Source organism: Calidris pugnax, unplaced genomic scaffold (genome assembly GCF_001431845.1).
Source record: "Calidris pugnax isolate Ruff unplaced genomic scaffold, ASM143184v1 scaffold237, whole genome shotgun sequence".
NCBI classification, from domain to species: domain Eukaryota; kingdom Metazoa; phylum Chordata; class Aves; order Charadriiformes; family Scolopacidae; genus Calidris; species Calidris pugnax.
In genome coordinates this window covers 873689-898392 of record NW_015090985.1, presented here as the reverse complement: position 1 = coordinate 898392, position 24704 = coordinate 873689, and the positions used below count along the sequence as shown (strand labels likewise).

Below are 24704 nucleotides of genomic sequence, written 5' to 3'. Positions count from 1 at the left end.
GCATCTAGGTGGAAAAGCAAACAAGTTCTCTTTGTCTAAGTAAAATTTTAAATGTCTTGTGGAGGTAAAAACCCACCTTTCCCTGATCGTACGGGGGGCACCTGGAATGTCTGAGGGAAGGAGGTGCATTTTTTTTTGCAAAAGCCTAATGCTTTCCTTTAAAAGCAAAGATGGACAACTGCAGCAGTGACATGGCATGAGTAAGCCCAACTGGAATCTGCACCCACTCCCATCACCTTAATTATTCTCTTTTTAAGTCTTCCTTTTTACAAAGTCTCCAGGTATAGGTTTCTAACTTACAGGAACCTAAGATTAAAGTGTAGAGACATCAGTTTTCCTTCAGAAAATTAGAGACAATTCAATTGCTCCCTTGTCAGTTCTTGCCCTCGACAAGGCAGGACATCTCCAAGTTGCCTTATGTCCATATGAGCCCAAACTCAGAAATTTGGATGAATTTCCAGGATTTAGCTATATTATTGTCCGTTTTCCTTGTTATTCTTGCATTTGGAAGGTTAGAAGTAGGAAAGGTTGAAGGGAGGGTCCCTTTCAGCTCTTTGAAGACCTTGCAGGTGGCTGAAGGTAGTCTGTGTCTATCCCTCGTTCACCCTGGCTAATGCTGCAGGTAATTGCTTTAAACTACTTGCAAAGATGTTGATTTCATTAATAAGCAAAGCAGGCTGAGTTTATTACCGATGTGTCTAACGGCCCTGCTCGTGGGTGGCAGTAACTTCTGAGAATCGACCCACTGGGTGGGAGTGGATGGATTTGGGGTTCCCGTATGAGAGTTGTGTGTGGAGCATTGCCTCATTTTTAATCTTCCTTTGCATAATTGCAAATCCCAACGCTTCTGTGTCAGGTGGGAACGTAGTAAGGTCTTGAAGTAGTTCCTTTGGGAGGGTGTTTGACATCTCACACGATGTGCGTTTTACTAATTGGCATCTTTGAGGAGTTTGCACTATCAAAATGGAACAGAAGGGTAGAACCTACAGTCTGACAAAGGATTGCTGCTGTCTGTGGATGAATCTTTGAGATTGTGTAGTTCTGAACTGAGCTGCCAGAGGAGATGAAGGGTTATGTTGTCTTTGTAAGCAATTTGCTTTCCCAACCTGGCCGCTTCCATGCGGTTGCTTCTTTGATAACTTGGCTCGTGGAGGAATGTTCTCCAAAGGATGGTTTGTGGGCACTGGGAATGGTTCTCATCTCTTAATTTCTCCGGTTGCGTTCACTGTTTGTCAAAAGGCAAACGTAATTCAGAGCAAATTTCGTGAAGGTCTTGCCCTGAGTGGTGCCGTGAAGCGCTGTCGGAGGTAGAGCAGGTGAGGTTGCTGGTGTGAGGTGGTGGCAGGCAGCTGGGTAATCACAAACCAGTGCATTGCACGTTCCTCGTGCACTGGTTAGCTGTGGAATTACTCTGCATTTAACTTCCAGTCCCTGATACATACATATAACACAATAAATTTTTAAAGTGACATTTATTATGCATAGAAGCTTGGGTGTGGAGTAAGACACTGAGATTTATAATTCATAAATTGGTTTTTTTTTTTACATTCTTCAATAAGTTTCACTCCAAAATTGCAGGCTTGCCGTGGCCACGGGCCTGATGAGATGCTTTGTCAGCTGATGAGTTTTATTTTAGCGCTGGGAATTTGGGTGCCACGTGCTGGGTTTATGTAAGAACCAGCCCGTGGTTTGGTGAGGAGCTCCCCGGGCTGCCAAGGGCTGGGCTTTACGCAACGTCGCATCCTCACGCGCCCCGTTCTCTAATGACTATTGGCGTGATAACATGCAGGAGTACATCCCCAACATGGATAGTCTATTAATTTCAGTATTTATAGGTGATATGGCCCGTGTAAAGCTCTATTCCACAGAATGATTTAAAACAGAAGTGCTGCAAATTGCGTTATTAGTCCAGCTTTATATATATGCAGAAGATGCTTCGATCATAACTGAAAGATACATTCAAAATCAATTAATCATGTATATATATCTAGGCTGGACAGGCTGCAACTGGCAGCTGGGTCGGTGTGACCAGGAGAAAAGTGATCACTGTGCTTTTAAAGGATTCCTCTGCCTGGTTTTCTTCTGCTCTCCTGCTTCTGAGCTGCCTGACGTGATTTAAAGTCGATGTTGTGTACGTGGTCTATGCTGTTGAATTTAAATCAGCTTTGTTTTTATGATAAATAGATTAAAACCACATGAACTTTGAAGCTGAAGCTGTAGCATTCCACGGAAACCCAGATAACATTAGGTTTACTGAAGTTATTAACCACACAACAGTTGTTCTGGAGCTTTTTAAAGGTGTTTGCCACAAAATGCACGTGTTTAGTGTAAATGAACTAATGAAATTGTTTACTCTGTTTCTTGGGCTCTTCAGGGAAGTGCTTTTAAATAAAAGTCCCCACACCAAGGGGTTCAGTTCTTTTGAACTGTGTGAGCTTTCTGTATGATGTTGAAGCTAATAGGAGAAGTTAAATACAATATTTGTAGTTTTCTTAATAATAAATGATCTAACAAATAGCTAGAGAACAGGTAAGTACAAAAAAGTACCTGCGAGTGTAGAAGGAGGAATCAAACCCATTTGTCTGCCTTAACATACTGGCTACATAGGGAAAAAAATTAGTTTACTACTGCAGTAATTTTTCTCTGTTTCTTCCCTTTCCGCAGGCGTTTGATCACAGATTCCAAGGTTAAATTAAAGTACCAGCATTTAATAACCAATAGTTTTGTAGAGGTGAGTTTTTATTTGACATTTTTAATGGTTTCTAGGTTGGTTTTGTCTCGCACATGTACTCGACCGGGGAAGAGCAGGATTTTTTTTGTGTAGCCTCTACTCAAGTGTGACTACAAGTTACAGGCTTTGCAGGGGCTATTTCCTACCCTGTTTAGTTACAGATGGAGTTGTAGGAAAATACTAAAAAACATATCTGCAGGACAAAAGCCCTGTAGATAGAGCAAGCAGCTGTAGGTAAAGGGAATGCCAGAGCTGTTCAATATATATGTTCTGATGGAGCTCTTAATATTTATAGTTCTTGAATGTTACCCCAGATATTTCACATTGAAAACCAGGAAAGTTTATTGTAAACAAGAGCATGCCTTAACCATTTGCCATTTGAAGTAAAGCTGCAAAATTGCAGATTCACTGGAGAGCCCAGTATGTAAGTTGTTACTGGGATCGTGCTTTCACTCCTTGCTTGAAGTGATACAGGCAGTGGGGTTTTTTTGGTGGTTTTGCTTTTTAATGCCACACTGGAGCCGAGGGTGTGTTGCAGAGTGGAGGTCCAGCAGTGCAGACCCACGCACGGCAGGAACAGGCAATGAGGTGGTGTTCAGGGGGTGTTAGAAAGCAACACCTGTAAAATTCTCATGTGTGTGGTTTGTGAGTGGTTTCAGAAGGGCTGTTACAGCGGTGGGACGGGTAGTTGCAAACAACTTGACAGATGCTTTTTTCTCTGGAAAGCTTCAGAGCTTCGTATTCTTCAAATATTTTCTCTGGGTGAGCTGGAAGGTCAGCAGAAGTGTTTATACTCCTCATCGTTCGTTTGACAGTGAGGAGCTGACTGTCATATTCCTGCTTGATTTCAGTAGAAAGAAAGTAAATGCTCAGATTGAGGAGAGAGCTCTTTATTGCAGAGGACGGGTAAGACAGGAAGGAGGAGTGTGACGGAAGGTCACGGTTGAAAGGATGAAAAAGGGATGAGGGGCAGGTAGAGTCCTTGTGCTGCATCCTTTTGCTATTACATTTTCTATTTTTCCACATTATTTCATAGTGTAATCGACTGTTAAAATGGTGTCCTGCCCCAGATTGCCACCACGTTGTCAAAGTCCAATATCCTGATGCTAAACCTGTTCGCTGCAAATGTGGACGTCAGTTTTGGTAAGGATAATCAAGTGAAAGAAGTTGCTGCTGCTTTTTCACTTACCACTTTGAAAGTCTGTTAGTGTGTATTCTGTAAGTCTGTAATGGGGTGTGTTTCAGACGGTGGGAGAAGTATGGGGAGGGGGTGGGCTTCAAATGATAAGCCAGGATTAGGTACAGCTGGTTGTGTAGTAGTTGTTCTCTGTCTCCTGGACCTCCTTTTGACATGGAAATGGATCCAGCTTTCACTGAGGGATGGGCTTCAGCTGAGTGGTTTCAGAGGAGGCGTGGTTCTGGACTGCAGAGAATCAAAATGTATTGAGAGAAACTGCTCCTCTCCTATGAAGACAGGCTGAGAGAGTTGGGGTTGTTCAGCCTGGAGAAGAGAAGGCTCCAAGGAGACCATATAACGGACTTCCAGTACCTGAAGGGGCTCCAGGAGAGAAGGGGAAGGACTCTTTGTCAGGGAGTGTAGTGACAGGACCAAGGGTTAATGGTTCTAAATTGAAAGAAGCGAGATTTAGGTTAGATATCAGGGAGAAACTCTTTGCTGTGAGGGTGGTGAGAGCCTGGCCCAGGTTGCCCAGAGAAGCTGTGGCTGCCCCATCCCTGGAGGGGTTCAAGGCCAGGTTGGAGGAGGCTTGGAGCAACCAGGTCTGGTGGGAGGTGTCCCTGCCCAGGGCAGGGGGTTGGAACTCAGTGTTCTTTGGTGTCCCTTTCAACTCTAACCATTGTCTGATTTCAGGGTGGCAGGGGGTTGGAACTCAGTGATCTTTAATATCCTTTCCAACTCTAACCGTTCTATGACTTCAGGGGTTTTTTTGATGTGTGTAATGTTTCTGTAGGACTGGCTTTGGTCTTTCAGCAGAACTACCCAGAAGAAAGCTTCCACAGTGTTAATCGAGCTAGATAAAAGCCTAGTCGTCTACCTTTTTTGCTTATTTTTCCTTTCTTTCACTTGCAGCTTTAACTGCGGTGAAAACTGGCACGATCCTGTTAAATGCAAGGTGAGCACCTCGAAGTTCTTTTCTAAACATATGACTTCAAAAAGTTTAAAGTCAATTTATGTGCAAGACGTAGAAATGAAGCGCAGCTTTGGGGCTGTCCACATCAAGGAGCACAGAAGTTCACCTGTTTAGGTCAGAGCATGAGAAGAGTCAGTGAGATCATACTGGCTGCCTCGGAGTCGGAGGTTGTGATGGAGTAAGGTTGAGGAAGAGGAGTAAAGGTGCTTCAGGAGTGAATGCTTCACTCAACAGAAGCACCCCAGTACTAGGCTTTTCTGGGGGTGCTCGGTGCTTTGGTGGGGTTGTGGTTTGTTGTATGGAAGGAATTCCTCAGGAATTTGGGCCTGGGACCCGCAGCCATGCAGTCAGCTCTGGAACTGGGCTGGTTTTTCCTGAAGCTGTCAGAAGCTTGGGGTCCTGTGGCCTCTGCAGAGGTCGTGGACAGGCAGGTTTCCTGCCTTGGGGACAGAGCAGTCTGCCTTCCCAGTGACAAATGCAAAAAAACCCCATTGGGAAGAGGGGAGGGAAACCACCTGAGGATGCTAAACCTTTGGTGGGGAGGCCTTTCCAGGCCAGATGTGGTCAGTTTGTCTGAGAGTTGCAAGCAGTCTTTTGCTGTGGTTACTTGTGTTGATTTGATAAACCTCACCAAGAACACGGCTTTAAAAGAAAAAGAGGGAAAAAAAGGGCAAGCTGGATGGTCTGAACATGGGTGGGCATTGGAAGCGTAAGGAGAAGCTTGGCCTGATGCAAAGCTGGCCATCACAGGGTGTCCGACTGCACTTGTGGCACATCACTGCTATAATATTTGTGTTCTTTTAGACCCCTGTGTGAAATTTGTGCTGGTTGAACTTAAGAACTGCAAACTCGTTGCTGAAGTGTTAGTGCTGAGGGATGGTGCTGCGGGAATTGCCTGCAACTCCATTAGCAACCAAATTAGTTTCTATTTGCTCTGCTTTCCAGCCCCAGCACCCTTTTGTATTCCCCCGTGGTGGTGTGTTCCTTACCTTAACGTATGCAGCTGCCTTGGGAGCGTTTACACATCCTCTATTGAAATGTAACATTTCTTTCTTCCTTTTTCTAACAGTGGTTAAAGAAATGGATTAAGAAGTGTGATGATGACAGTGAAACTTCTAACTGGATTGCAGCAAACACAAAGGTGAGGGGTTTTCTTATATTATATATAGACTTATCAGATGAAAAGAAGACCGGCAGCCTAATTCCTTTGTCCTAGGACTATTCTTTCTGTTGCGTGCCATTAGTTCAGTGTGAGCCTTAAAATCCCCAGTACACTGAAGTGCTCCTATTTGAAGAGCAAATAGGTGTTACTGCCTCGCGTCCGGTGAGGTTCTTTGGGTTAAGTGGAGTTTGCTCTTGTAAGAAAGAGTTAATTGGAGACCCAGAGGAAGCTCAACTTTTTTAAGTCTCCGGGCTCCTGTCTGGCACTGGTGGCTGCCCTGAGCAAATCTGTGCCTGGCTCCAAGTGTGTGAAACATGTTACCACCCCCCGTGGCTGTGATAATTTACATCTGCCTTTAAATCCCCTGGGCTGGCCTCTCGAGGAGTTGTTCATATCCGCTGGGCAGGATTCCAGGCAGGGACTGGCAGAACAGCTGTTCGGATTTTATTATGTAAATGCCTTCCTTCCAGCAAGCCCAACTTTGCCTGAAACTTCAGGTTTGGGGATGAATTAAGACAAAGGTTGCCATAGTGGCAAGAAAACAAAAGCAGCCCATGCCGGATGCCGCCGGGGCCTCAGGAGCAGACCTGGGTCTGGGGACTGCGGAGGGTGGAAGAAGGTGGGGAGGCTGTGAGGAAACTGCTGCTTTGTTTTCTTAGCTCTCTTGTGTAACTGGTTAATGGCATTGTTTGAGACTCGCTGGGCCTGGCTGTGTGGTTTTCATTGACCTGGAATGTGGCGTTATGGTGAAAGCAGAAACACCCATCAGCCTCAAACGCGCAGTTCGAGTCGGGCTGAAATTGTGCAGTCTCGGCTGCTTCTTTTTGTTTTGTGGGCTGAGACTTGTGTGATCCCTGCTCAGAAGCTGAACGTTGCTCAATGAAGCAAATGTGGCTTTTTTTGGAGGTGGGTGTGTTCAAAAAAGATGTGTTGAGGCTCTAGAACTGAACCAGATGTCTTCAAAGTTTGCTTGATCTTCAGGTGGTGCTCCTGTGAAACCTGAGGAGGAGCGGCCAAATAGCTTGGAAAGGGCTGAGCAATGCACGTGCAATGCAGCTTTTAGCCTCGGGTATCAAATACTTGGGATGTCACAATGGCCACAGCCCTATTTTGCCTGTGACAAAGCCCTTGGGAGCCAGAGGAGGAGCTGCTGCTGCCCCCAGGAGTGGGATCTTGGTCATGGCCGTAGGGCTACCTGTCTTCTACCTGCCCCTACCCTGGCACAACTGCTGAAGACCAGGGTCTGCTCTCTCCTTGCTGGGTTTTGTTACCATCAAATGTTGAGCTCTCCTGTTCTGGATCCTGTGCCCATGAAAAAGGCTGAAATGATACACGTGCATGTGTTAATGTACCCAAACATGAGCAACGTGCCACTAACGCTGGCTGCTGGAAATTGAAAGCCATGTGTCTCTTTTTCAGGCAAAATGATGAGTTTTGCTGCAGCCTGCTTGCCTGCAGATTTAAGTGTAGAGAGAAATATTAAAGATGATCACTTATTTATTTATTTTCTACCAGAATCTGGGCTTTGTAAGGTAGGAGCCATGCTCGTGGTTGAGCTGGTGTGTAAAGCTCAGCTCAGACTGTCAGAAATAGTATTGAATGGCTGGAATAAGAATTTCTATGGGAAACACCCATCTAGAGGAGGGTGAGGTGGGGAAATGAGCATGGCTGTTGGTTCCTGTAGTCTGGTGGCAGCAGCAGAAGAGCTGTTGTCCTTCAACATCCGTGTCTAAGCTACTTCCTCTAATACTGTACGAGATGCTCCTACAGCAAGAAGATACTTTGGAGCCCAGGCTGTAGAGCAGCAACAGGAAGAGAAATAACATCAGGGTAATTACAGCAGACATTTGAGCCAACCAACTGTCCCGGAGTCTTACGGTATCCGTATCAATTGAATTAACTGAAGGACAATATCACAATTCTTCTCTCTCCCAACTGACACGTGGTTCAATTGAGGGGAAAGTTGGCAGGAACCGTAACCCGCCCCTCCTAACGATCCTCCTCTTCTTGTGGGCAGTGGAGATGAGGAAGGTGGTAATTTCACACCGCTGGAGCTGGCTGCTGGAACGCCTGCAATCGGAGCTTCCCAGCCTCCGGAGAAGCGCACGGGCCCAGAGCCGCGGGGCTGATGGCCACCACCTCCTCCTGCCTGAACGGGGCTGGCCCTTGGCCAGAGGCACAAAGAAACCCAAGGTTCCGTGTCTGACCGTGACACCCTCCTGCTGCCAGCCAGGGAGGAACCAAGTAAAATCCTTTCCTGCTGTCGCCTGAGGCTGTAGCGATGCACCGGGGTAGGAATTGCCCAGCTGGAGTTGCACCTTACTCTGTCTCTGTACAATTTCTGGCAGGAAGACAGGGCAGTTGTGTTTGAGGGATCTCATGTACCTTTATACCTATTTTCTTCACTTGACTGCAAGTCAGAACCCAGATTCTGTGTTGAATTTCTTCATTTTGATGAACTGAGAAGGGAATCGGTACCATTAAATGCAAAATAATTCCCCATTTTCACTGGAAAAAAATCCCCAGGTAATATAATCACTTCTGCAGTCTCTGTTGCTGTTCTAGCTTTTGAAAGTCCTCCAAGTTCTGGACTCCTCCAAGCGTGATGGTCAGCTGTGGTCCTGTCCCTGGTGGGCTCCATTCAGGGCAAAACACTTCCTGTCTCACCGAGATGAAGTTATAAGAGAAAAATACCAGTCCTGCTGGAATGCGGGCTTGAAATCTGGGTAATCCTTTGCGACAGGAGAATGTGAGATACATTTGTTCCAGCTTGCCATGAGCCAGAATGGGAAAGGAAAATTAGGCAATGGTTGTATCGGAGAAGTGAAATCCAGCTGAATTGGGTTCTGCTCACAAACTGGAGTGGTGGGATGCGTTTTTGGTGAGTTACATAGAATGGTCCAAATAAAAAAATGAGATTTGAGTAGTGGGTTCTGTGGTTTCCTATATAATTTATTTTGCATTCATTGATTTGCACTTAGGAGACCAGCACTAAATTCTCTGTACTAAGAGAGTGTCCTGGAGCTGATGTCTTTTACTTCAGATACTTTCACATGTGAATTCAGCTCAACTAAATTTAAACTTGAGCTAAGCTGATACAGGTTCTTTAACAAGCCTTTAATTCTCAGTTTTCTTGCAGGGAATAGTCCAAGGTTTTGCACACTTGTTTCTTTTTCAGTTACTTGGACAAACTCAGTTCATAAATAGCTCCTTGAATTAAACTTGGCAGGTTTCAGGTGTTAGTTGGTTCGTGTGGCTTTGAGAATAAAGAAACCACATAGATCAGGTGGACCTTCAGAGGAGTAAGAAATAGAAAAAACTTGGATTTGTGCATTTATTCTGGGTTCTTGAAGTGTATCAAGACTGCCTGAAAGGAGAGGGGAAGACCTGTTTCAGACCTGAGTTTCAGCGATGTTAATCTTTCTGCATCTTGGAATACAAAGGCAGAAGAACAAAGATGGTGCCGGTGCCCATCTTCACCCGAAGCACTGTTTAGTTGGGGTTTGTGGAAGCTTAATTGGTGTTAATGAAAGTTGTTCATCTGATACTAAGGGTGCCCCTGCCTTTTGGCTCCTGGCATGTCACCATCTCATTATCTTCCAGGCTAGATGGGGCTTGAATCTCTGATGTATGAAACAGGCCCCTTTTCTTCTTCCAAAAAAGCCATTGGCCATTTTTCTCCTCTTAAGTGAGATAAAATGGCATGAACCCAGTTCTCTTCCTTTGCAGGTGACTTTTTAATGTCTGAACACGTGCTCCCTCTGTTCTTTCTTGAAGTCCTGCATTTGTTGTAATGTGTGGCCGTGCCAGCAGCCTGCTACATCATGATATTTTTTAAAATTATTTTTAAAAATTATTTTAATTAATTTTTTTTGGTTTTAGGATGGGTTATAGGCGAAGGCATCACTGTGCACGTGGCTGGGAGGCTGAGTCCCGGCAAAGACCAATGTGTTTCACCTGTGAAATGTGTTTCTAATAAGCCCCTTGTTGGCAGAGCAGCAGCTGAGGTTTATGGTGCTTTATGTACACACAGCCTTTTTACAACAAAAAAAGGGATTGTTCTCCTTCGCCAGGTTTCCCTGGGCTTTTGTTTCGGCGTGCACGCACAACACTGAATTGTTTGGAGTGGGACAATGTTAATGAGGTCACTTCTGCTCCACGGCGTGACAGATAACATGCAGAATAATCTAGTGCTTTAGTAATTTGATTTGCTGGCTATTACGTTGTTGCGTAGCCGTAATTCCCAGTAAGATCTTCCTTCCCTATCCTCCTTAATCTATAAATCTCTCCCACTCGTTGCGTTGGTGGCTTGAGTAGTTGCTGCTTTTTTTTTTTTCTTTCCGCTGGTGTTCAGCTTTTCTTTTGCGTGTTCTTCTCGTGGCTTTTTCCTTATTTTTTTTAGTGATATTCAACTTTTACACAGCTTCGTGCATCTCTAACTTACTGTGTAATCTGTCTTCCTTGTGCTTTGCTTGACAGGCGCATAAAGGCTGGAGAAGGATGGCATTCCCTGTAATAACAGGGCTGTAATTAGGTTCTTTTTGTTCTCATTTGCATGGCAGGGCTGGAAGCCTTAAGCACGGTGGGGTATTGAGACACTGAGGAGCTTGGTCTTCTCCTCAAAGACAGGGGAGCAGACTTCCAGTGCTCCTAAAGGACAAGGATGGCCCCACCAGTGGGCTGGAGGTGCCCCATTGCGCCTCTCCAGCTTGGCAGGTCTGCTGGGAACTGTTTCTTCTTCCAGTTGTGGGGTTTTTCCTGAGCGGGAGCGATGGCTGCAGCAGTTTGTTGGATCAGCTGTGTCTTCAGCTCCGGCACGCCGATGTCGGGATCTCATCAGATGAGATGTGTTTGGGGGAAACTGCACAGCTTTGACCACCATCTTCTCTTGAAAGACCATCCGTTGGTGTTTGAGTGACCCGGGAGCCGTGCCGTGGTGTGATGGGGATGCACTGCTGCTCTTCATGCGTGTTATCGAAGGGGGCCCTGGCTGATACGCTAATGGAGCAGGGATAGTGATGGGATGAACCTACATTTGGGTTCTGAGGTGGTGGTGCAGGGCTGGAAGGGGGAGGAGAGCTGCCTGGAAAAGGGAAATCAGTCCTGCCTTGCATATTGCACTCAAAGGAGAGACCATTTTTGACTCTGAAATTCCCAGAACTGCATTGATTGACTGATCGGGAAGGAGCTCACCTGGTTGAGTATCCACCCTATGGACGGTCCAAGGGGACATCTTGATGATGACCCCCCTTGAGAGGGCCTGCAGGGGAGCTCCTCTGCTTTGTGTACTCTGTTTGCAGTACAGCTGCCCTGTTGGTAGGACAAATACAGGTGATGGGGAGGAGAGCCGGGCTGGAAAAATCCCCTTAAGGGCTTCCTTCCTGCTTGAGCCCGTTGGAGGAACAACCAGCCCAAAAAACCCTGAGCTAAAACAAAAACCTGGGGTGCAATAGAAAGAGTGTGGCTGTAGGTTTTGATTGACTGATCGGGAAGGAGCTCACCTGGTTGAGTATCCACCCTATGGACGGTCCAAGGGGACATCTTGATGATGACCCCCCTTGAGAGGGCCTGCAGGGGAGCTCCTCTGCTTTGTGTACTCTGTTTGCAGTACAGCTGCCCTGTTGGTAGGACAAATACAGGTGATGGGGAGGAGAGCCGGGCTGGAAAAATCCCCTTAAGGGCTTCCTTCCTGCTTGAGCCCGTTGGAGGAACAACCAGCCCAAAAAACCCTGAGCTAAAACAAAAACCTGGGCTGCAATAGAAAGAGTGTGGCTGCAGGTTTGAGATAGGTCATCCTCCCCCTCTGCTCTGCCCTGGTGAGGCCCCATCTGGAGCACTGGGTCCAGTTCTGGGCTCCCCAGTTCAAGAAGGACAGGGAACTACTGGAGAAACTCCAGCAGAGGCTATGAAGATAATGAAGGAACTGCTGGAGAAAGTCCAGCAGAGGCTATGAAGATGATGGGGGGGGGCTGGAGCTTCTCTCTGCTGAGGAAAGGCTGAGGGACCTGGGGCTGTTCAGCTGGAGAAGAGCAGACTGAAGGGGGATCTCATCGATGTTGAACAATAACTGAAGGGCGGGTGGCAAGAGGATGGGGCCAGGCTCTTCTCAGTGGTGCCCAGTGACAGGACAAGGGGCAATGGGCACCAAATGGGACAGGGTAAATTCCACCTCAACATGAGGAAAAAATTCCTTCCTGTGAGGGTGGCAGAGCCCTGGAAGAGCCTGCCCAGAGAGGGTGTGGGGTCTTCTTCTCTGGAGATATTCCAAACCCACCTGGATGTGTTCCTCTGCAGGGTACTGACAGGACATGAGGGCAGAAGTGTGACTGCAGAAAGAAACAGTCATCAAATTACTGCAATACTTCCCCAAATCAGGGGAATCTTTCCAAACCCACCTGGATGTGTTCCTGTGCAGGGTACTGACAGGACATGAGGGCAGGAGAAGTGTGACTGCAGAAGGAAACAGTCATCAAACCACTGCAATACTTCCCCAGATCTGGGGAATCTTTTTTATTTACACGACAAACCTGGTCTTTTGGTTAGAAACTGAGCTTTGTCTTCCTACTCAGGCCAAGCCCGGGGTTGTGACCTGTTGATGGGATGGGAGTGCTGCTGCTCTTGGCTGAACGGGAGGGCAGCGCTTTCCAAACAAGCCCTGTAACAACCTACAGGCTCCTTTCCGAGGAATGGCTACACCCTGGCTTAGGAGAACATTCTGCTTGTGTGGGGTGTCACCCGTTTCTGCCCTATCCTTAACCCTTCCCCTTCAGGACCAGGCAGCAGGACCAAAGCAGGACTTTGAGGAGGAAGAAATGACGGCAGGACTCGAGCGCCGTTGCTGAGGAGACCTGAATCGTGACATTATTTAGGTTGGAAGAGACCTCTGGGTGTCATCTTGTTCAGCCCTCCCCAGCTTGAGGCAAGATCACCCCAAAGTGAGGCGAAGCTGCTGTAATGAGCCTTGGTTTTCATTAATGCTCAGGTCTGCAAATTTACAATCACCAGGAAGCAAAACTAGCAGAGAACACTTTAATTATGTTGTCCAAAAAGAAGGTGCGGTCTCTCGTGTCTTTCCCCTTGTCTCTTTTTCCTTGCCTTACTGCGAGCCTCCCTCCCTTGGGAGGACAGGACAAGAAGAAACAGCCTCAAGTTGTGCCAGGGGAGGTTTAGGATGGATATTGGGAAAAATTTCTTCACCAAAAGGGTTATGAAGCGTTGGAACGGGCTGCCCAGGGCAGTGGTGGAGTTGCCATCTCTGGAGGTATTTAAAAGCTGGGCAGACGTGGTGCTGAGGGACATGGGTTAGTGGTGGCTTTGTCAGTGTTGGGTTGATGGTTGGACTCAATGATCTGAAAGGTCCCTCCCAACCTGGACAATTCTATGATTCTATTCTATGAGTCTCCTTGCAGTGGAAAGGTCCACATTGGACATCTGGAGACCACGTTGGTCTCCAGACCACATCCAGCACCTCCAGAGCTATCTTCTGGGTACTTCTTGGTGTGCAAGCTCTCCTGTCTCTTACGATACTAGTACCAAACTCATATGATAACGTAGCAATAGTTGGGACACCTGCCATACAAGAAGTTGATCTGAATGCTGGAGTAAGAGATGGTGCTCTTGATGTCTTCTCTGGGTAGCAAGGGGTAAAGACGTGCTCCTGACTGGGGATGGGCTTTTTCACGCTTCTCACCCAAAAGCTGCAGCTGGTTTTACCCAAGTGGGGTTACTTGTTTTGATACGTGTATTTATTGCCTTGTAGATAAAATTGGCTTTTGCAAAAAATAAATGCTGGTGTGTCTGTGTGAGCTGGATCGAGGAACTCATCCTGGCTAAAATACTTTTTGGGTTTATTTTGGGGTGGTTTGTTTTTGGTTTTTTTCCCAACTCTTGTGCAGCTGCTTTGTGTCCCAGCACAGGGACAAGTGGCAGAAGAGAGTTGGGACCGACTTCCTTTGCTCGTAGGGACAGCGTAGTGTATTCTTGCAACCTCGGCTTTGTGGCATCATTGAGATACTACAGAAATAGTCTTTTATGCTCTGCACGAGCTGAATATCATCTTAGGAAGTGGCCATATGCTGCTGACGTACGAGAATGATATCGGTGTTATAAAAAACCACAGCCCTGTTCCCTACAGATTTTCCCTGCGCAGGGATGCTCTTCGATAGCCTCGGGTTTGTCAAAGGCCTCACGCCTGGAAGGGAAGCCCCACGTGGGGTTTGGTAGAGAAGTCTTCACTCAGGTGTCGCATGAAGGGGGAAAAAAAGGGGCCCGATGGGAAATGTGGAAATGCCCCAGGAATAGAAGAGTCTTTTTAGCTAATAGAAGCTTTTTTTTTGAAGCGTGAGAGTCTTACTGCGTATTTTCAGCTGCTTTTTGGATGGTGTTTTACAGCTGCAGGTGTCTGGTGTGGATGACAGCGTGATGCCCGCTCTCCGTCAGGCTCTTCTCACTTCCAAGTGGGCCAAAGGCTTGATGGTGGGGAGGAAAGGCAGATGCCTTCCCCGGGGCATTTATAGATCATCACTACTGCTGGGATGTTGGAGAAGGTCATGGAATTGACCCATCCCGTGTCCCGCTGTGATAGCAGCATAGATAAAACGCCGTGTTCCATGGTGGCTTTTGCAGTTTAGCTGCTCCGATTTTGGAAATATTTTAAAGGAAGTTGACCTTGCTGATCGTAGGGAAGAAGTAAATGGTGCGTTTCACTTGCTGTGAGATCTCTTACTGCCACGGGGACCCCTCTAACCTCACGAGGCTGCTGTGGGTGCTGTGCTTTCCCCGCTAACGGTGCTCTCTCTCTCTCTCTCTCTCTCCCGGGACCAGGAATGCCCCAAATGCCACGTCACCATCGAGAAGGACGGGGGCTGCAACCACATGGTCTGTCGGAACCAGAACTGCAAAGCAGAGTTCTGCTGGGTCTGTCTGGGCCCCTGGGAGCCCCACGGATCTGCCTGGTGAGTTGGGGAGCGTGCCTGGCGGGAAGGCGAGGGAGCTGTGATGCACAGGGCATCGATAGCACCAGCAGTAATTCCTAAGACCTTTATTTTCTTCATTATTCTTGGCTCACCACTATCTTTCACCTATTGCCAGCAGCCTTCCTGGGCACTGGAGGATGTTTAGGAGTTTGAAGCGCAATCCTGAATTACTGCTGTGACCTCTGACATATGGGATTTAGCTTCACAGACAGCTTTGCTGATGAGTGTTCCTGGTCCTTGGGTGTGCTCTGCTGCGCTCCCCCTGAAGACCACGAGGGTTTAAGGATGAGCCAGATGACGGCTGATGCAGGAAGAGGGCAAGACCCAACCTTTTCAGTGGTGGCCCTGGCCTGGATGGGTTAAAACAGATCATGATGCCTCATCATCAGTAATGATGGATCTATTTCCCTGTGGTTTGGGGTTTTTGGTTTTTTGTGTTTTTTTTTTGTTGTTGTTGTTGTTGGGTTTTTTTGGTTTTTTTGTGGTTGGACTCGATGATCTCAGAGGTCCCTTCCAACCACTAAGATTCTGTGATTCTGTGATTTGGACTCAAATCTGTGGAATTGGTGTCCCCGTTACAGGTACAACTGTAATCGCTACAACGAGGATGATGCAAAGGCAGCAAGGGATGCACAGGAGGTGAGTCCATAACCTTTGGAGATAGGGGAGATCACCAACCCTGGGTCGCTGCTCTCAGGCTTTCTGTAAACATAAAAATCAGCTCTGAAGAATTCCCTGGATTTGGGCACAAATCCAGAAGAGGGTTAAGCTCCCCCACAGCTTTGGGGTCTTGCTTTGTGCTGGAAAAAAACCCAACAAACCACACATTCAAAGCCACTTTAACCCAATTTAATGAACACGTTAACTCAGTTGTTACCTATCACACTGCCTTGTCTGTTTTGTAGCAGCTCTTCACATGAAGTCATCGTAATGCTGTGGGTCTGAGACAACAATCCTCACATCCTTCATAAAAGGCTAAATTCTTCATGCCAATCCCGAGGTGTTAAACACAGCAGACCTTTTGAACGTAAATAGAATAGACTTCAGTTGTTCCCATAACTGAACTTGAAGGTTTGGTAAAGAAGAAATTAAGCCATTTTGTGAATGTGGATAGAGCCAACCCCCTTTTAACGGGGAGGGATTGCACGCTGGGTGCTGCAGCGTGCAGAAATCCATTTCCTGCCTCTGTGTCAAAGCACCGTTCAGCCAAGAACCCGCGTGTTTCCTGCAGCCCCTCCTCCTGCAGATAAGGGTGGCTCTGGCTGATACGTGCTACCTTTGTACATCCACAACGTACAAGTTTTACCATGCCCACGTTGTCATTTTTTTTTTACAGCTGAGTTGTCAGTGAGAAGAAAATAAGATTAATGGCTGTGTTTTGAGTCATCTTGGTTCTCTTGTACTACTGAGCACGTGGCGTCTTTCCCCTGCTCTGTCATCAGTGTGGCCTAGGCAACCTGAGCTTGCCCTCTTAACACAGGAATTGTCTAATTAGAAATCCTTATTAGATTAAAAAAAAAAATATAAATCTGCTTCTCACTATTTGTGGTGACACTGGAAGCATTTAAGTCCTGTAACTTGGATGGAGGGGCTGAGATTCAAAACTCATATCATAGAATCATAGAATCATCATCATACTCGTTGTCCTGTAGCAATGTGATCCTAATTACTGCCCGGGCTGGGAGTGAGGATGCTGTGGCTGAGCTGGGAAGTGCCCCGGGTGACAACGAGCTGCCGTGGGCCTGGCCTTTCCTCTCCACCCAACGTCAGGGGTCACGATGCCGCGTAAAGCGGCGCCGTCTAAGTCTGGCCAACGTGAGAGGAGAGGAAGCACCTTGGGAAAGGAAGCTCCTTCTCGGGGTCAGGAAGAGCCTCGTGAAGGGGCGGCCAATACTTTGTTTTAACGATTTGTTTTCTTTTTCCCCTAATGGGAATTAACACAGCGATCCAGAGCAGCCCTGCAGAGGTACCTGTTCTACTGCAACCGCTACATGAACCACATGCAGAGCCTGCGCTTTGAGCACAAGCTCTACGCTCAGGTGAAGCAGAAAATGGAGGAGATGCAGCAGCACAACATGTCGTGGATCGAGGTGCAGTTCCTGAAGAAAGCAGTCGACGTCCTCTGCCAGTGTCGTGCCACACTCATGTACACTTACGTCTTTGCCTTCTACCTCAAAAAGAATAATCAGTCCATTATCTTTGAGGTAGGAGAAAGCACGGTTGTCAGGAGCTCAGATGATAAAGTTGGGTGAAGCAGGGATTTGTTGCTGGGAGAAGCTGTTGTCTTTAGTTGTACAGAAGTGAGTCTGTCCTGACATTCTGTCGTGCAGGAGTTGGAGGCTGTGCCGGGTATCGTGTAGGATTCTGTGCTGGAGGAGGAAGCAGAGTTCCCAGTTACTCCCCTCTGGAACAAGGGAAGGGGTTGAGGTTCTGTATTAATGCCTCCTCTGCCACTTCAGTGCTTAAACCTGGCATTTTGCCTTGCCCTGCTGTTGGCTTTTTTCCAAGGGCACTACCTGCAAAATTGCACTTGAAACGTGGAGGTCCGATCTGCTTCGTAGCTGAAAACTGTTTGGGCTGTTTATGATTTAAAGCAGCCCTTTGCTGATGTCTGTGCAGAACCAAAGCAGGATGCTCCGTGCCGCACGCTCAGCAAAGGGCATGGTGAGTGCTGGTGAAAGCTGTGGTGCTGCTGCACGTGCACCAGGAGTCACTACAGGCTGGTAAAAACAGAAATAGACAAGGGACAGAATGGGGTGTTAATTGTTTTGTGAGGAAAGGATTTTTTTGGGCTTGCCAGGATACTGCAGATCGATGGAAGACACAAAACAGGCAGATTTTCTTCTGATCAAATGAGGAAGCTTCATCTTTTTCAATCTTGGTGCTCAGAGCAGGTCACTGATGTTACTCAGTGCATATCTAATCCTGCTTTGTATTTCCGTATTGATATAACTTGGATGGAAGGAAAAAAAAAAGACTTTATTTCCTCCCAGAAAACCCTCTTTTCTCTTTCTTTTTTTGTTTTTATTTTTTGTCTCTGCAGAATAACCAAGCAGACTTAGAGAATGCTACAGAGGTGCTTTCTGGGTACCTTGAGCGAGATATATCCCAAGATTCGCTGCAAGACATAAAGCAGAAAGTACAGGATAAGTACAGGTTTGTTGTTTGGTTTTTTTTTGTTTTGTTTTCCTAATAATCCTCTGTCTCAAAGTCCCTGTACCGCCATCCTGTGGGGCAGGTGGTGGCACGTGTCCTTGCCAAGCTAGGGTTTTCTCCAGAGTTTCCCCTCCCATCCCTGGGAAGCTGTTTGCTCTTGGCCTGCTGCCACGCATTGTGCTCATCAGCTGGTCCCTGGGTATCCCAGAAGAGCAGCAGCGGTGGCCCCCTCCAGCCCCTGAAGTCCCAGGCCTGGTGAAGGCCTGGCCCAGATGCTGGCAGCATGTTTTTGTGCCCCTCGCTGGGACCGGCTCTCGAGGGAGGTCACAGTTCTGGGGAGATGTTCCCAGCTCTGCCTGGCGTCTGCTCTGCTCAACAGTAGCTGGAACATTCAGTCCCAGAGTGGAAAAATATTGTCACCAAAAGCAATGGCTTTTCATACGCTGCACAGAAGGAGCATGTGGGAATGGCCAGGACCAAGAGAGGGACCTACATGGTGAGGGACTTCACTGTTCCCAGCTGAGAGCTTTGGCCTAGGATGAGTTGCCATAAGAGCAATCGGCTCTTTTATTTATGTGTTGGGCCCATTTGTGCAAAACGTGAGCGTAGAAGAACCATCTGAAAAAGGAGGGGAGAGAGTGACCTGCCCACCTGGGGAAGAGACCGCAGAAACCTGGGTCCAGGTGACACCAACGCCGGTGCTTTTCACAGTCCCAGGGGAATCACTTCTGCACAGTGGAAAAATACAAAGCTGTAAATGCGGATGAGTCACAGGATTATGGCTTGCAATTTGGAGGCATTTTGCCAAAGGCACTGAATTTGTTATGCCTAACTTGGGGGGAAAGAAGCCAAAGTGGGGTGAGCTGTAGTGACTAAGGGACTCCGGGGAGGGGAGGTGGCTGTTAGGCTGTGGTGGGCCTGTGTCCTGTGGGACTGGGAAAGCCCATCAGACCTTCTCTTTTGAGACAGTTTTATAATTTACCCTTTAAGACCACTATTAGGTTGGTATCAGCTCGAGCTGCTTATTCCCTTAAGTCCTCTGAAACTGGATGCTCTTCTAGGAGTGATATCAGCTCTCCAGAAGAAATTAAAACCTAATATAGCCGGAATTGCCCGAAAACACAGTATCCCAAACCCGCCTTTGTGTTTCTGGGAAGAAAGTATGCATCTGTCAAGCCCACGCAGGTCCCTAATTAACTAGTTCAGTCATGTCTTAATCATGTCCTGCCCAGTGCTCTTTGTGTACTGACGTGAGAGCAGGACCAAGGATGTTACCCAGGTGGGTTTAAAGAGCTCTGGGAAATCGCAGGGGCTGACCTCGTAGCTGGTTTTCCATCTCTGAGATTGCAAAGACATTTCTAGAAAACAGGATTAAACCCAGCAACAAAATAACTGAAGTTGGGAAAAGCAGAGCCGGTGCTGTCACATGCTGCAGAAGCTCAATGGGACTCTGTGTAGCACGGCTGCTGTGGCACCAGCTGATGGCCACGGGAGGAGCCACAAGAGTTTTATTTGGATCAATCTGTGGATCTGAATGGTCCCAGCATAAGGGCTGTGGGCAAAGGGAAGGAATTTCTGCCAGGGTCTTCTGCTGGGGGGGTGGGTGGGTTCCTCCTGTGCTCCTGGCTTCAGCGAGCAGAGGGGTGTCTGGATGCTGCTGAGCTGCCCCTCAGACACCGTCCTGGCCGATGTCCTCACAGTTCCCAGCTGGGACCAGTAACTCAGCTCCTGGGTTCCAGTTCCAAACCCTGAATGGGGTGTAGCACGCCTGTGCCCGGGGCCTTGGGAGCTGCTGCTGAGGCTTGGCTTGTCCCCCGCCTGCCCGACGATGATGGCATCGCCGCTGGAAGGGTTTGAATCCAGAACCGCCTGCTGCTTATTCATAATCTGCTCTTGAAACCTGAATACTTTCAACGTTTCTCTGCTTTTTATCTTTTTAGTTGGCTAACGCGCCCAAAACCAACATGGCATCCTTTTTGATATGTTCCTATGATATCCCTTTTCCTCACTATCATTGCTCCTGGTAGGACTGTGCCTAACGCCGGGATCAGTTTTGATTTGCAGATTGCTTTAGCTAAGCATAGGTGGGAAGAGCCTGTGGGGCACAGTGCCCCCCTGAGACCCCGGTAACGCTTGCCCTCCAGCCAGATCCATAAGCCTTTTTGCAGCCAGTTTCATAGAATCATAGGATTTCCCAGGCCGGAAGGGACCTCCAAAGGCCATCTAGTCCGACCCCCCCGCAGTCAGCAGGGACACCCCCAACTAGACCAGGTTGCCCAGGGCCTCGTCGAGCCTCTCCTTGAATATCTCCAGGGAAGGGGCCTCAACCACCTCCCTGGGCAACCTGTTCCAGTGCTCCACCACCCTCACAGTGAAGAACCCTCTCCTCATCTCCAGTCTAAATCTGCTCCCCTCCAGCTTGAAGCCATTGCCCCTCGTCCTGTCCCTGCAGGCCTTTCTAAACAGGCTCTCCCCAGCCTTCCTGTAGGCTCCCTTCAGGTACTGGAAGGCTGCTATTAGGGCTCCCCGGAGCCTCCTCTTCTCCAGGCTGAACAACCCCAGCTCCCTCAGCCTGTCCTCGTAGCAGAGGGGCTCCATCCCCCTGATCATCCTTGTGGCCCTCCTCTGGACCCTCTCCATCAGGTCCATGTCCTTCTTATACTGAGGGCTCCAGACCTGCACACAATACTCCAGGTGAGGTCTCACCAGAGCAGAGTAAAGTGGCAGAATCCCCTCTCTGGACCTGCTGGCAACGCTTCTTTTGATGCAGCCCAGGATGGGATTGACCTTCTGGGCTGCAGCTGCCCACTGCCTGCTCATGTCCAGCTTCTCATCCACCAGCACCCCCAAGTCCCTTTCTTCAGGGCTGCTTTCCAATACCTCACCCCCCAGTTTGTATTGGTGGCGAGGATTGTTCCGGCCCAGGTGCAGAACCTTGCATTTGCTCTTGTTGAACCTCATGAGGTTCACCTGGGCCCACCTCTCCAGCCTGTCCAGGTCCTTTTGGATGACATCCCGTCCCTCTGGTGTATCGACAACACCACACAGCTTGGTATCGTCCGCAAACTTGCTGATGGTGCCTTTAATTTCCCTGTCTATATCATTGATAAAAATGTTAAACAGCACCGTCCCCAGCACAGACCCTTGACCACGGACCCAGTTTGACCACTTCCACCTCCACTGGGACTTGAGAAGGGAGTAAAAGGGGTTTCCCAGCTAGCTCCTGGATTTTGGGGTCCCGGTTGGCCATTCCAGTGTCCCCCCTAACCCCTGCTCTGGCTTTTTGCAACCTGTGGCTGCCGTTTCTTCCTTTTTCAGTTACTCTTGGAGGTTTCTCAGCTGGAGGGGCTTTGGGGATACTTTTGCATGGAGAACTCTCAATCTGCATGCTGGTTTTTTCAGCCGGGAGTTGAGTGACTGGAGTTAACTGAAGTCTTAATTAGCGCCGTTAACGGGCTACAAATAGGCAGTCCTTTCTCAGGGGAAATCTCCTCTTTGGGAAGCCAGGCTTGATTTTTTTTTTTTTTTTTTTTTTTTTTTTTTTTTAAGTTTTTCTCATAGAAATGAAAGGCTGAAAAATATTCATTCTGGTTTTTTTTTTTTTTTTTTTTTTGCATTATTTTGAAGTTTTCCATGGTTCCTAACCTGCCTTTTCCCCTCCTCTTCCTCTTTGCCGCAGATACTGCGAGAGCCGACGAAGGGTTTTGTTGCAGCACGTGCATGAAGGCTACGAGAAGGACCTGTGGGAGTACATCGAGGACTGAGACTGGCCCCCGCAGAAAAAAAAAAACAAAAAACAAAAACAAAACCACAAAACAAAAAACGAACTCTTGAAACCTTTTACCATCTTAGAGTGCTCATGCGATTCAAATAAAACACACCCCAAGGCGCTACTCCGCCTCTTACACCGCTGGTCTGTAGTACTGGGATTCTGTTTTGTTAACAGAAAAATTTAAGTAAATTATATTGTAATAATAATTAAAAAAAAAAAAAAGGTAGATAAACCATTGTACAACAGTATTCTAGGCGGCCAATAAGAGTGTGCAGATGCACTAAAAAAAAAAAAAAAAAAACCAACAAAAAAACCCTCCAACTTTAACTTGTAACGTAGCTTCATTCTCCAAGCCAACTCCTTTTTCTTTTCTATCTTTCTTTTCCTGTGTGTAGTACAGATGAGATTTAAACCAGTTTCTTGACACTGCTTTTCATGTCCAAACCAGCCATTTTGATGTACTTTGGTAATGGTTGAGGGGGGGGTGGGGAGGGGATGGCTCTCCTGCCCCCTTCCTCCTCCTCCTCTTCCTCCTCCTCCTCCTCCTCCTCCTCTCGGCCACCCTGAGTACAGGGATGAATGTCGATTTGGCTCGTTGTAAAGATGATTCTTGGGGAGGGGAGGAGGGGGGGGACACAGCAAGGAAAAAAAAATAATAAATAAAAACAAAAACCTTTGTATATGACTTTTAAAACAAAAAGAGGACAACACAGTATTTTTCAAAGTTGTATATAGCGCATATGCATGGACAAAGAGCAAGCGTGGCACGTGTTTGCATAATGTTTAATTACAAAAAAAAAATATTTATTCTTTAAAAATCTTCAAGATTATGTCTATTTGCTGTGCAGTTTCTTTCAGTTTGGTTATTTTGTTTTGGTTTGTTTTTCCCTGGGCTGGGGTGGGGGAAGCGTGTACTGGTGTAGTGAATATATTATTATCTTTCTTTCTTTTTTGGTTTTTGGTTTTGGAAGGCTTTTAACCGGAGAAGTTGGGGTTTTTTTTTTTCCTCTTCCTGCAGTTCCTTTATGTCCAGCCTCCACAGGTTTTTGTGCGTATCCCTTGCTGGTGCAGGACAGTCCCCCCACTGGCCCCTGCGTTGGTGCCTGATGTTTCACTGCCCTTCAGCATCTTTTGCCTTTTTTCTTATTTTTTTGGCCTTGGATTGCTCCCTGCCCAAATCCAACCTGGCTCTTCCCACCCACGCACGTGGGACACGCGCTCTCAACCCAGAGGAGGGGGTCTCTGTGTGTGTGTGTGTGTGTGTGTGTGTGTGTGTGTGTGTGTGTGTGTGGCTGTTCCCAGTTTTATTTTTTAAGTTCCCAGGCAGGAAACGGAGGGGTATTTCGCACCACTTCTCACAAGACTTGCAGAAAGATTTCAGCTGTGGATCTCCTCTCCCTCCCCCCTTTCATCTGTCAAACGGACCGTTCCTTGCTGTTTTAAGTTTCACTTACATTATAACGAGTCGTAACATTGAAAAGGAAAGATGATGGAATTGTCTTTGTGTTTGTTTTGGGCTCAATTACTGGGCGTACTGTCCTGGCAAGTATTTAACACTCCATCTAGTGCAGTAGAAGTTGAAATCAGCGGGGTATTTTTCAATTAAAAGGGGAAAGAACTAATGAGTTAGCTGCTGAGTCCATTTTTATGATTTCTGTAACAAGAGCTATGTTAAAGTAAACAATTGGTGGTGGTTTTATTAAATTTACTCCTGTATAGGAATTCCTTCTGAGTTATTTTTCGCCAGGCTAGTGTTCTCAAAGCTCTCTACCCATCTGCCAGCTCCAGGGGGGGAAGAAATTTGCCAAGGGGCAAGTTAAAAAAGGCAGATCACAGGCAGGTCTGTAAAGTGAAATGCCCTTTCCAGCTGGCACTTGAGCTACATCGGCTCCCTCCCTCATAAATACCGGTGCCTCCAGGGCTGTAGTTTTGTCCCTCACTACCTGCTTTCCATGTCAGCCCCCTCCCAGCAGGGCTGGGGATCAGATGTGAGCATTTCTGCACCGCAACTGCTTTCTCTGTGGTCCTGGGTGGGATGGAGCAGGGGGTTGGCCTTTTCTTGGTGTCCACCTGCAGGCGGGGGCTCCTTGGGCTTCCTGTCAGCTTACAAAACCTCCCCATCCATCCATCCAAATGCTTTGGAAAGCTGTGCACTCTTGGGGAGCGTGGTGGGCTGGGCCGGTGGGTGCATGGAGTCTACCAGGCGTTGGGTTTTCGCTCTGCCTTTCTCCTGCTGGCTCTCCAGAGGAAACCTGGCTCCGTGGGGTCTCCCATCTCAGAGGAAACCTGCTCCGTGGGGTCTCCCACCTCCAGAGGAAACCTTGCTCCGTGGGGTCTCCCATCTCAGAGGAAACCCGCTCCGTGGGGTCTCCCATCTTGACGGCTGTTGGCGAAAGCCTCAGGTAACAAGGATTAAAGCGCCCTCTCCTCCAGCCCACAGGAAGTACCCGCTGCAAGGACACTGTCCCCACTCCGCAGGTGGCTTTACAGCTCCTCTGTGGAAAATACAAAGGAGAACCCCCCTCTCCTCACCCCTCCCTCCCGCCCCCCTGCCCGCAGCTGCCTGAGGCCTTCAGGGGAGCCCGGCCGGGCTGGGGCCGGGGCCGCCCCATTCACAGCCTTGTTCCGTCTCACACCGCGGGGGAACGGCGGCAACCCCTTCCGAATAAACTTATATTTGATTATTTCCTCAGTTACTTCGGTCTTTTCCGTGGGGAAGGGGCCGGGGCTGACCCCGCGCGGGGGAGGTCCCGCCGCC

General features: G+C 47.9%; 1 protein-coding gene across 1 annotated transcript in view; it reads left to right on the top strand.

The window, feature by feature from the left end:
• Positions 1 to 22771, top strand: part of ARIH1 (ariadne RBR E3 ubiquitin protein ligase 1) — a 66819-nt gene extending 44048 nt beyond the window's left edge. The window contains exons 7-15 of the mRNA XM_014953843.1: positions 2665 to 2731; positions 3768 to 3874; positions 4821 to 4863; positions 5951 to 6022; positions 14867 to 14997; positions 15600 to 15657; positions 16962 to 17222; positions 18062 to 18174; positions 21854 to 22771. Of these exons, the coding sequence (XP_014809329.1) occupies positions 2665 to 2731; positions 3768 to 3874; positions 4821 to 4863; positions 5951 to 6022; positions 14867 to 14997; positions 15600 to 15657; positions 16962 to 17222; positions 18062 to 18174; positions 21854 to 21938 (937 nt within the window). The 3' untranslated portion in view covers positions 21939 to 22771. The remainder of the gene's footprint in view (positions 1 to 2664; positions 2732 to 3767; positions 3875 to 4820; positions 4864 to 5950; positions 6023 to 14866; positions 14998 to 15599; positions 15658 to 16961; positions 17223 to 18061; positions 18175 to 21853) is intronic.
• Positions 22772 to 24704: the final 1933 nt, after the last annotated feature.